The 12,841-nt window shown below is 54.3% G+C and overlaps 1 protein-coding gene across 1 annotated transcript in view; it reads right to left on the reverse strand.

Annotated features, from left to right (window-relative positions):
• IQANK1 (IQ motif and ankyrin repeat containing 1) overlaps positions 1-12,283 on the reverse strand; it is a 35,644-nt gene extending 23,361 nt beyond the window's left edge. The window contains exons 1-2 of the mRNA XM_069465889.1: positions 12,199-12,283; positions 8,523-8,612 (exon numbers count right to left, since the gene is read on the reverse strand). Of these exons, the coding sequence (XP_069321990.1) occupies positions 8,523-8,612; positions 12,199-12,283 (175 nt within the window). The remainder of the gene's footprint in view (positions 1-8,522; positions 8,613-12,198) is intronic.
• Positions 12,284-12,841: the final 558 nt, after the last annotated feature.

A 12,841-nucleotide genomic window follows, 5' to 3' on the forward strand; every position in this document is an offset into this window, starting at 1 on the left:
CTATATATGCTCACTGGAGCAATGTATTCTGGATATTTTGTCCTTTTTGCCTGCAATGATTTTGCCAGTGTCACTACAGGCTTATAAAATATGTATTCCACATCATGGTAATATACACAACATTGCTGCTGACTAAGGAACTTATTTCTCAGCTAACTTCATGTCCATGGAATTCACTGGTCTTACTATGTGCACTGTCCCAAGAAGCAGCTGACCTGATAAAATGGTTTAACAGCCTACTAAAGACATGGCTACAGTGCCAGCTGGGAGATTATATCCTGAAAATTTATCATTCTGTCTTATGAGATGCAGTATATACTTCCAATCAGTGACTGATTTATGGTACTGTAGGGGAAAGACTCTAAAACAGTCCCCAGTTACACCTTGCTCCAGGCATTCATGCCTTATGGGGTCCTTTCCCCTTGAGTGTAGGTGGGACCTGTTGCTTCTAACCAACAGAACACAATAAAGGTGATGGGGTGCCACTTCATAGTCATGTTACATAAGGTTGCTACTTTTGTCTTGGGACAAGCGGACTCGCTTCCCTGTAGGCTGTGATGAATTAAGCTGCCATGCTGTAAGACACCCTGTGGAGAAACCCATGTGGCAAGACTGACACCAGCAAGACATGGAGGCCCTTGTCCAACGTCTCATAGGGAACTGAATTCCACCCATGAACATGTGAGCTTGTACATCCATCCTTCCCCAGTCAAGCCTTGAAATGAGACTGCAGCCCTGGCTTACACCTCGACATCAGCAAGAGACGCAGAGCCAGAGATCCAGTGATGCTGGGCTGGACTCCTGACCCACAGAAACAGGGAGATAATGAAGGAAGAGAATCTGATTTCTAGAGTTACCGTATTATTAGATTCAAATGTCCAGTTTTAAAAAAAAGTCACAAGGCATACAAAAAACCAGGAAAATATAGTCTATTCAAAGGAAAAAAATAAATCAGCAGAAACTGTCCCTGAAAAAGACCTGATGGTACATCTACTAGACAAAGACTTTAAAATAATTATCTTAAAGATGCTCAAAGAACTAAAGGAAGATGTAGATAAGTCACAAAAATGATGTAAAAACAAAATAGAAATATCAACAAAGAGATAGAAAACCGAAAAAAGAAACCAACAAGAAATTCTGGAGCTGAAAATTACAATCACTGAAATGAAAAATACACTAGAGGGATTCAAAGAGAGATTTGAGCAAGCAGAAGAAAAAATCAGCAATCTTGAAGACAGGACAATGGAAATTATTGAATCTGAGGAACAGAAAGAAAAAGTAATTAACAAAAGTGAACAGAGGTGGCTCACGCCTGTAATCCTAGCACTCTGGGAGGCCGAGGTGGGCGGATCGTTTGAGCTCAGGAGTTCGAGACCAGCCTGAGCAAGAGCGAGACCCCATCTCTACTACAAATAGAAAGAATTTATATGGACAGCTAAAAATATATAGAAAAAATTAGCCGGGCATGGTGGCGCATGCCTGTAGTCCCAGCTACTCGGGAGGCTGAGACAGGAGGATTGCTTGAGCCCAGGAGTTTGAGGTTGCTGTGAGCTAGGCTGACGCCACGGCACTCACTCTAGCCTGGGCAACAGAGCGAGACTCTGTCTCAAAAAAAAAAAAAAAAAAGTGAACAGAGCCTAAGGGACCTGTAGGACACCATCAAATAGACCAACATATGCATTTTGAGAGTCTCAGAAAGAGAAGAGACAGAGAGAATGCAGTCATGCATTGCTTAATGACTATATGTTCTGAGAAATGCTTTCGTTACTGTGTGAACATCACAGAGTGCTTCTACAAACATAGATGGTATGTGTGCATACCCGGAGCCACAGGGTGCACCGTGTCCGTCATCAGCTGGTATCTCTCAGCCTGTCCCTCTTTATTGGCTTTGTAGTGCTGGGACCAGGACTCTGCAAATCCCAGTTTTCCTTTGCCAGCTGGCTTCCTTTTATTCTGTCCACAGGGGGCATGAGAAGGAGACTGGGAGCCAGGAGGAAGGAGAAGGACTTACTCTTTCCTGTGTGCCCAACGTTCCCACTGGCGGTGCCCCAGCATTCACCCCAGCACTAGCAGCTGGCTCCATGCCAGGAGAAGAGCCCCTTCCCCTTGGCCAGAGGACGGCGGTCTTCCCTTCTGAAGACCATGTACAGACCTCACATGAAGGAGGTGCCATGAAAGATGACATCCCCATCACCCCGCATTGCACCTAGGCCAATAATCAGACAGAATCCAGTGTCAGACCAGATTGGCAAAGAAGTACAACTCTGCTCAGGAAGCAATAGCCTACTTTTAAAAAAATGCAGGAACTGGCTAATATTAACCTGTGAAACCACCACCTGACTAGGATCCCTGGAAAGGCTCAGAGGACACTCCCTTCACTAGAACAAGAAATACACATATGAGTGAACCGTCAACACCTCTGAGGAGTCCTGTGGTAACTGTGCTCTGTAGGCTGGAGTTGATATTGGAGGAAACGGCTGTGGAATTGCCTGCCCTAACATCTGTGGACGTGATGGATTTTAGAACAGAAGTTGTTTATTAGGTCATTAAGTATGAAATGTCTGATTTCCTTAAGTATAAATTTGACAGTTGATATCACTGACATTTCACTTTGACACTTCTTGTTTTATTTTTATTGTGAAGGTACATCCTCATTCTTTCAAACGCACAGTTTGGCTTGTGATCATCTTTCAAAAAAATTTTTGCAGCAGTTTTTGTGAAACCATGGTTATGTCAAAAATTCGTGTTATTTCCGAATATGAGTTTCGTCGTGGAACCAATGCAGCACAGACGGCTCGAAAGTGTTGGGAAGGATGTGGCTAATGAACGCACAGTACGTCGATGGTTTGAGAAGTTCCATTCTGGTGATTTTAATCTTGAAAATGAATTAGCACCAAGGTTTCATGTCACTATTCCAACAATATTGGACCCTTTGGAACAAATGAACAAGGTAAAGAAGCTGGATAGATGGGTTCCACGTGAATTAAATGAGTGTCAGGAGAGAAATCGTCTCAAAGCTTGCCTTTCTTTGCCGTCACAACATAAAGGCAAACCATTTCTACACCGTATTGTTATGTGTGATGAAAAATGGATTCTTTTTGGCAATTGCAAGTGTTCAGCACAATGGTTGGATAAAGATGAAGTGCTGAAACACAGTTCAAAACCAAATATTCATCCAAAAAACCTAATGGTATCTGTTTGGTGGTCCAGGACTGGTGCTATCCACCACAGCTTCATGCAACCTGGTCAATTGATTACAGTGGATGTCTACTGCAACCATTGGACGAAATGATGAGGATGCTTGTGATTAAGCAGCTGAAATTGATCAATAGAGACAGGCCAATCCTCTTACAAGACCACAGGTGGCACAAACAACACTGCTCAAAACTTCAGAGACTGGACTTGGAGACTCTCTGTCATCACCGTATTCACCAGAACTTGCACCAGCTGACTACCATTTCTTCCAGGCTTTGGACCACTTCTTGCAAGAAAAAGTATTCAATTCTCAACAAGCTCTGGAAAACGCCTTTCGCAATTTCATTGCTGCTGGCATAAACAAGCTACCCTTAAGATGGCAAAACTGTGTTGCTAGTTTAGGCACATACTTTGATTACTTATACTGCTTCTTGTTTGAGATATAATAAATGAACTTTTGATTTGAAATCGGACATTTCATATTTAATGACCTAATAGCTGTCAGAGGCAAGGTGAACACAACAGGCAGCAGGTTGTTGTGGCCTGAGGGTGACACAGAAAGCAGTCAATGGGGCGTTGCTCAATCTGTATAATCAGGAAAAAACCACCAGGCTCTGCCAATCAGAAATCTGACAACAACCACCATAGTCTCCCACCCAGTTTTCAGATATAAGTCAAGTTCAAATCCTCACAGCTCTCACACTGATGAGGAAGCCAGATGCCTCCATAAATACTCTTCCAATAGTAAATATTCTAGGCCAGGTGTGGTGGCTCACACCTGTAATCCCAGCACTTTGGGAGGCCAAGGAGGGAGGATCACTTGAGCCCAGGAGTTCAAGACCAGGCTGAGCAACACAGCAAGACCCCATCTCTACAAAAAAAGAAAAAAAAAAAATTAGCCAGGTGTGGTGGCATGCACCTGTAGTCCCAGCTATAGCTGAGGTGGAAGGATCACTTGAGCCCAGGAGTTGGAGGCTGTAGTGAGCTGTGATCGTGTCACTGAACTATAGCCTGGGTAACAGAGCAAGACCCCCTCTCTAAAATAAAAAATAAAAAAATAAACTGATACTGATGCCAAGACTATTGCAATGTCATGATGGGCCTCTGTTTACAGAGTGGCGGCCTCTCTAGTGGGTCTGGTGGGTCTGTGGATCTGTCCTGTGAATTTGGATAGACAGACTTAGCTGCTAGCAGAATCTACATGGGCTCCCTGGCCAGAGGAGCAAGGGTCATTATGGTAGGAAGAGCCAAGTGGGAGTCCATGATACTTCCTCCCTCCAGCAAGATAGTGAACTAGAGGGAAATCGTGCTTTCCTGGAGGGACTGTGGGGATTAATACCAACACCAAAGACAAGGGAAGCAGGAGTGGCTGTCCCTGTCACATCTCCATTAAATTCACCTGTCTGGCCTTAGCCAAAAACAAACTAATAATGGTGGGAGATGAGGGACTACTGTAAACTTGAACAGGAGGCAGAACCAGTGAGGGCTGTCATGCTAGAAGTGGTCTCTTCACTGGGGCAGATCAACACAGCCTCTGGCACCCCTGGGAGAGTCACAGCGCAGACCTCTGCAGTGCTGGAGCCAGGCCATGCCTTCCATGGTAGAAAACTATTCTTCATTTGGAAAACAGCTCCTGGCATGCCACCTCGCCCTAATAGAGCATGCCGCTGGAGGCAGCCGTCATGAGCTGGGTTTCCTGAGCTCCACTCACTCATGACTCTGGGCTGCACAGCCGCAGTCCACTGCATGGTAGAAGTGCTGTGCCCTGGCTTCAGCCCAGATGGCATGGGTGAATCCCATGGCCCTGCATCCACCTCACCCCCCCAACCTCTCTCTCTCTCTCTCTCTCTCTCTCTCGTAGCAGTGACACCTCCTGGGAGCTGCATGAATGGTGGGGGAAAGGCATCAGGGCTGGTGCACAGTTGGCGTTAATTCTAGCTTGACTGCAAACCACACGGCAGCCCCTGTGTTGTGGGGAGGGCCTGATAGGGAGCAGTGAAGGACAGCCCCCCACTGGGCACCTGGCCACCCACTTCCTATGGCTGGGAAGGGTCGCCTGAGTACTGTATCTGACTTGGGCACTGCAAGGGACTGGGCTGGCTCATCAGGAGCCTGAAATGGACAAGCTCCAGATAACCAGGATGTGGGAACCTGGGGAAGGTTGGGGTCAGTGGGAGTCGTGGTGCACACCTGTAGTCCCAGCTGAAGTAGGAGGATCCCTTGGGCCCAGGAGGCTGAGGCTGTAGTGAGCTATGATCATACCACTGCACTGCAGCCTGGGTGACAGGGAGAGACCTGCCTCTAAAAAAGAAAAAAAAAATTTAAAAGATTTGGGGATGGGCCCATCAGGGATGTAGGGGCACCATGCTCCTGGGGCTGGCTCTGGGCCTCATAATGATTCACCCAGAAAGAGTCCATTGCAGAGAAGATGTGGACATCATATCATGACTGTTCTGTGGACGGCAGCCAGAAGAAGGCCCTGGGACAGAGTGGCCATGGTGGCAGGGATGGTGGCTACCCCAACACCATAAGCCCCTCTTTTCCAGACTGATCTAGATCAGACGTTTCTGGACAAACCTTCCTTATGATTCGCATGCTCTGGCCGATGGTTTGGACAGATCAGCAGAAACCTGGAGAGAGCAGGGCTGAGGCAGTGACGAGGAGGCTGGGGGAAGATGCTGTCAGGATGGACTTCTTGGAATAGCCCCAGAGTGTAAAAATAATGTGTCCGTGTGATGGTGACCAGGTGTCCCATCAAAGAAGCCTCTGAGTCAGAAAGACTGGTGCTGAGGGCACGTGAGCCCCATGGCAATGGCCACGGCCACGGGGCAGAGCCTACACACATTCTCAACCCTAAGTCCCATCCCTGAGTCCGCCACCTGGAGGCAGAGCTCTTTTTTGCCTTCTTTTTTTAAACTTCTATCATCATGAAATGGAATGGATTTCTTTTTATTTTATTTTATTTATTTTCTGAGACAGAGTCTCACTCTGTCACCCAGGTTAGAGTGCAGTGGCGTCAGCCTAGCTCACTGCAACCTCTGATTCCTGGGCTCAAGGGACCCTCCTGCCTCAACCTCCCGGAGTTTTTTGGTAGAGACAGGGTCTCCCTCTTCCTCAGGCTGGTCTCGAACTCCTGAGCTCAAGCGCTCCTCTCGCCTCAGCCTCCCAGAGTGCTGGGATTACAGGCATGAGCCACCAAGGCCTGGCTGGCAGAGCACTTTTATTTGAGATCCTCCATGTGAAGGGTGCACCGTCTATTCTGGCTGAAATACACGTTTCTCTTGGGTGTAGATAGCCCTTCCTGTCCACTCCCCCATGCAGTCCCAGCACCCATGAGGCATTGCTTCTGAGCTGGGAACACCTCTTGTAGCAAAAGGAGACAGCACAGCAGGGTCGAGGTGTGCTCACTGGTCATGTTTTACCCCACATCCCAGAGCAGCCAGCCTTGGAGTGGAACAGCCTGTGGAAGGCTTGGGAACTCCTGTGCTGTGAGCGTGGGGGCCATTCTGGAGAAAGTGACAGGAGCCCACTCGCACCACAGGGAGAAAAACAGGGCATCCACACCTGCTTCCCGACACCATATGCAAGACCAGGACCTCTCAGTTTCTCACCAGGAGTCTGGATGTGGAGCAGGTGAAACCAAGACAGGGGCAGAATTAGAGATGGTTCCTGGTGGAGCTGCAGCAGAGAGGCCAGCAGAGGTGCTGGCCTTCAGGGACAGAGATGCCATCACCAGACTTTGCCTAGCGCCAAGCCTTGCCTGTGTTTTCTGCTTCCTCTTTCATTTCTGCCTCTCTTCTAAGCCCACAGCTCCAGCTACTGGATATCATTCCAATACATTCTATTCTGCTTGAATTTCATAGAGTCTGTTTCTACTGTGCAAAATCCAGGTCATATACAACTTTCATAAAGCAATATCAGTACTTTACACATCTTCAGTGGTCCACTCCTGTCCTTAGGACAAGGGTTAGGCTTCTCATCCTGGCACCTGGCGGGCAGTGCACAGGTACCTGGAGGTGCTGGGAGGCACACAAGCGACTGAAGGTGCTGTGGGGTGCACACGCGACTGGAGGTGCCAGGGGTGCACAGGTGACTTCAGGTGCTGGTGTACACAGGTGACTGGAGGTGCTGGGGCTGTACAGGTGACTGGTGGTGCTGTGGGGTGCACAGGTGACTTTCGGTGCTGGGGTATGCAGGTGACTGGAGGTGCTGAGGGTGTGCAGGTGACTGGAGGTGCTGGGAGGCGCACAAGCATCTGGAGATGCTGGGGGTGCACTAGTGACTGGAGGTGCTGGGAGTGTGCAAGTGATTGGAGGTGCTGTGGGGGGCACAGGTGACTTTTGGTGCTGGGGGTATGCAGGTGACTGAAGGTGCTGGGGGTGCGCAGGTGACTGGAAGTGCTGGGAGGTGCACAAGCGTCTGGAGGTGCTGGGGGTGCACTAGTGACTGGAAGTGCTGGGGGTGTGCAAGTGATTGGAGGTGCTGTGGGGGGCACAGGTGACTTTTGGTGCTGGGGGTATGCAGGTGACTGAAGGTGCTGGGGGTGCGCAGGTGACTACAGGTGCTGGGATACACAGAGGACTGGAGGTACTGGGGCTGCACAGGTGACTGGTGGTGCTGGAACTTTATCTGGAGGGTAAGCCAGGATGGCACAGCGCTAAGCAGGGACGCTGCAGAGAGTGTGGGACGGGAGACTGACCCCATGTGGAGAACAGACTAAGAGAAGCAGAGTGGAAGGCGGAGGCCAGTTGAGGGCAGGATGGAATGGGGGAAGAGGAGCTGGTGGCACCAGGGCAGAGCGAGAACAGAAAGATCTGCGTGTGGGAGGAGGCAGGACATGGGGTCACTGAGGGGGGAGAAGGGGCACGGGGGCGGGGGAGAAGGGGCAGTGTGAGCTGAAGATCCTGGTCTGGGAGCAGCGAGAAGGCTGCAGTGGGAGCCACGGAGAACTGAGGAGAGGACAGGGCCGGGAATGCAGGCCCAGGGGCTCGGCGGGGACATCCAGTCCGCCCGCCCCGGCGGCTCCCTTTCCTGCCACCAGAGGGCTCCGCACTCAGAGCGCGGACACCGTGGGAACCGCGGGAGGCGGCCCGACCACCGCGAGGGCCTGAGGCGCGGAGGGCAGGGTAGCCCCGAGGGGCCGCGCCCCGGGCGGCCTGGGGCACGGAGAGCGCGGGGAGGCGGCCGGCGAAGGCAGCGAGGGCCTGACCGAGAGTACCCATCCGCGTTCACACGCATGCGCGCCCACGCCGAGCGTGTCCAGTGGCTGTCCAGAGCCGCGCAAGTCCGGTTCACCGGTCCCATCCCCAGGGGCACTGGACTCTCACCTGCTGGGGCCGTGGGGCTCTCGGGGGACGCCGCCTCCCTTGCCTGCTCGCCTGTCTTCCTCTCTGGCTGGCGGTTCTCTCTGGGCTTCCCTGGGGAAAGGGGGCAGTCAGTGCGGTTGGTGTGAGATCCCCCTTCAATCTCCGGAGGCATTTATGGGGCACCGGAAGGGCCGATGCGTCCTGCCTATTAGGGTGCTCCCACCGCAGCCTCCGCATGAGGCGAGCCCACGCAACAGCTTTAATGAGCAGCTAGGCAGCGTCCTCCAACAGCAAATACTACGCTGCCCTGGGTTGGGGGGCGGGGAGGGACAGTGCTGGGGGGCCCAGCAGGCAGAAATGCACCTGCACTTGGGTCCTGAAGCCCCAGGCTCTTGTGAGCCCAGGATGGATATGATGCAGCCTCCGGTAGGAGGACCTCACCAGCTGATCCTAGGCAGTCCTGCCTGTTGGTCCTGCCCCCACCAACACTGTCCCCGACCCTGGACTTGTGTCACTTCCTCCCAGGCCCTTCCCCATCTCTGTGTGTCCAACTCAGTGCTCCTCTGGTAGTGGCTGTCCATCTCCTCCTGAAGCCTACAGGGCAAGGGCTGACCAGGAGGGGGGTGCCCTGAGCAGGCTGCACCAGGCAAACCAGTCTAGCCAGTGTGGCAGAGCCGGCTGTGGCTGTGATGGGGGCCCTGGGCGTGGGTGTGAGTCAGCGGCCCCGGGCTGGGGAAACGCTAGGGAGGAGGCCATCTGGAGCCCGCCCTCCCACAAGAAGTCCAGGGAACCAGCATTTGAGGCTGGCCCTGCACCCCCGCCCCATAGGCCCAGAGGCAGGCCCTGGTTTCAGTGAGCAGGGCAGTTGGACCCCCAACTAGGATGGCATTAGTAGCCCCCACCCTGCCCCCAGGGGCAGGCAGGACTCTTTCTTTCTGCCCCATTTCAGTCCACAAAATGCCATCTGGGCCTTTGAAGGCCCATTCTCTTCCACCAGCCCCCAGCAGCAGAGCTCCTCCTCAGCAGGAGTCCACCATGCTGGGTATACTGGGTCTTTCGTCTCCACAGAGCACCCCAAGCAAGCTCAAAGCCCAGCGGGGCTCCCTGAGCACGCTAACTCTGAGGGTGGTTTGGGCCCATGGGAGTGCTCAGGGTGGGCTGGGGCGGGGGCTCCCATGGCCAGTTGAGTTGGGGTTTCTGTGGCCAGTGAGGGCCTGGATCCCAACAGTCAGTGAGGCCAGGATGCAGCTCCTGGGCCTGTGGCCTGCAGTTTGAGTTTCCCGCGACCAGCAGTGGGATGTGGGAGCTGGGGTGGAGCGGGTGGGGGGACCTCAGTATCCGCCCAGGGCAGGACCAGGCAAGCCAGCTGCAGTACACAGCCGGCAGTCTAGCTGCTGAGAGCTGCCTCCTCCAGTTTCTCTCAGTCTCCCTCCCAGTCTGGCCAACAAGGCCCGTGGCCCGTAAAGTCCTGCGCCCTGTGTCAGCACATTAGTCAGCCTTCTCGGCCTGGGTGAGCCACTGCGCCGCCGAGTCCCTATAAACTCCCTGGCGTGGCCCAGCCCCACCGAGTGGGGCCTGTGAGGCCCGTAGGCAGAGCCAGGACCGAAGCCGCAGTGCTGCGAGCACCAGCCAAGGGGCAGGGCAGGCACCCAGGAGTACAGGAGCAGGGGCCGAGCGTGGCATGGGGCAAGCAGCCACTGTGGCCTCCCATGGATCCCTCTGAGCTGGTCTGACTGAGGTCGCCCAGCTAAGGAGCCAGGGCCCCCAGGGAGCAGACGCCAGGTGAAAGAGGCGCCGCAGGCATCCAGGGCCATGTCTGGGAAACGAGGTCGAGCTCGCAAATCCAAATCCAGAGCCAGGAAGGCTGGCAGGGCCCAGCAGGTGGCTGAGCAGGGCCCTGAGGCTGAGCCCCCGCCTCCCGACACAGGGGGCCCTCAGGGTGAGACGGGGGTGGCCCCTACAGGGCACGTGACCAGCACCAAGCCGGCTACCCAGGGACACCCTAGGGCAGCCAGGCCAGAGCAGCCACAGGCAGCCTCAAGGCCAGAGCAGGCCACCGCTCCGGGGTCTGAGCCGGTGCTAGTCCTCACTGGGCACATGGAGCACTGTGGGGCAGGGGCTCTCATGCCCACCTTGGGCCCCGAACTGCTGAGGCTCCATGAGGTCCAGCTGTGCCTGGCCCAGGAGCAGCTGCTGCTGGAGGACCGGCAGCGGCAGGTCCAGCTGCAGATGCAGATGTGGCAGGAGGAGCAGGCCTGGCTGCAGCAGCTGCAGGAGGAACAGGCCTGGGTGCACCTGGAGGGGCTGCAACTGGCCATGGCCCTGGAGCAGCTCCACAACGAGGGCCTCGAGGTACTGCAGACCCAAGGCCAGGTAAGGCCTGGATGGGGCGGGAGAGGGGGCTCCAGACGTCTGTGTTGGTGTGGTGGCCACTTGAGCAATCTACAGATGCCTGTGGAGGGCCAGGGGGCCAGGCTGGCTGTGGGACATCTGTGGGTCCATCTTTACATTTGCCAAGTGAGGCTGGTGCCCACTGCACAAGGCACTGCAAACCAAGCAACAGCAAGCACACCCAGCCTGGCCCAATGCTTCACAGGTGGAGGGTGGGTAATTGTCCAGGGACAGAGGTGTCGGCGAGGGCAGGCAGCTGCAGGAGCTGTCCAGGGCAGTGTATGGGCTGACCTGTGGGGTGAGGGCCTAGGTGCACAGTCAGCAGGTAGCATAATTGAGGCTCACGGGCCCCCCCAACACAGTGTCCTGGCCAGCTTGCTGGCCCGTCTGCCCTGCCCCTGTTTATTGGAGGCGTGTACTCAGGGCTTGAGATCACGCAGCAGCATGCGGGGCCTGTGCCCATTATCCTCATTCCAGGAGAGCTGCAGGCTTCAGACGCAGCTGGGGTTATTTTGAGGAATGAGGATTTAAACCCAGCGTGGTGCCGAGGAGTAGTCACCACCATCCCATCCCACCAGATCCTGTGAATCTGGGAGCTCTCTGGTGTCCAGGAGCGTGGGCCAGGCCTGCTCTGAACAGAGGAGCTGTGTCTAGGGAGCAGGGTGGGGTGCTCTCTTAGCAAGCACAGACCCCATTGCAGGCCTGGGTGATGGAGGGCCCTAGAGCTACAGCCTGGAAGGTATTTGCAGCCATGACAGAGAATAAATGCGGCTCGGAGGGGCATGATAACTGGTGAAGGGGGTGGGCATGGGCGAAGGTCCCCTTCCGGACCCACAGCAAGATGGAGCCCAGGAGAGCTGTCACTATTCATCGTGGAAGTGGCTATGGAGAGGATGGCCTGGTAGCAAAGAAGCAGGCAGAGAAAAGCACAAGATGGCCCAAAAGGAGCAGAAAGTCAGAGTGGACCACATACTTAGCCTGAGAACCCTGAACTTGGATTTAGCCCTGTTCCTGTTTCAAAACCCAGTTTCTGCCACCTGGGCTCCTCCCATTCACTCCTGCCCACTCCCATCTCTATATGTTCTAAAGCTGTGCTCCTCTGAGCACTGCCCCCCGGCCCCCGCCCCAGCTCCAGGGATACAGGACTCAGGGCCAGGGTCTAGGATGAATGTCACCCACAAGTCCAACTTGGAGATCCCCTGAAGGCCACACTTCCCAGGGGGGAGGGTCCCTAGGTGGCTGCATAGAGGGTCTCCCAGGTCAATGTTTGGGTAGCAGTGCCCTGGAGGCCGGGGAGCACACTCACCAGCAGTGGCTTTCGGCTTGGGACCTGGGAGGGATGCCTGCAACTTCCCTGATGCAGCTTTGGGCGCACTCTTCTTACTGTTCATTCTCCTGGGAGGTGGGTAGGAAAGGTGCAGGGAGGGTATGTTCAGAGTGGCAAGGGCAGGGCAGTGGGGAACAACATCGCACACTGCCATGGGCCTGGGTGGACAGACTGCAGGAACGTGGGCTCCCCCAGCACAGCTTCCTGAGTGGCTTCCTGGTCTGCCTGCCTGCCCCTGGTTATCCGAGTGTGTGCCCAGCAGCTTGAGCAAGGCAAGAGCATCTGGCCACAGCTGTGCCCCCCGACCCTCACTTGCCTGCTCTCTCCACCCCTGGCTCAGCCCATCCTGCTGGGCCCCAGGGTCTAGTGTCTAGTAGCCTTCTCCCTGTTCCTGCTGCGGGGCTTCCAGCTGGATGGCCTTTGTCCTAATGTCCAGGTATGTGTGAAACCCCCTCTGCTGAAGCCACCATGCCTCTTCTCTGCCCTCAGAACCAAGTTGACTGTGAGCCTAGTCCCCAGTACCCCCGAGACACTGACCCCTCCCCACCCTCAGATATTCTGTTGTCCTGGCCTTAGCAGATACTGTTGTCAGGTGCTGGGAGCAACACCCCATTCTCTAGTT

Source organism: Eulemur rufifrons, chromosome 3 (genome assembly GCF_041146395.1).
Source record: "Eulemur rufifrons isolate Redbay chromosome 3, OSU_ERuf_1, whole genome shotgun sequence".
Classification (NCBI taxonomy): domain Eukaryota; kingdom Metazoa; phylum Chordata; class Mammalia; order Primates; family Lemuridae; genus Eulemur; species Eulemur rufifrons.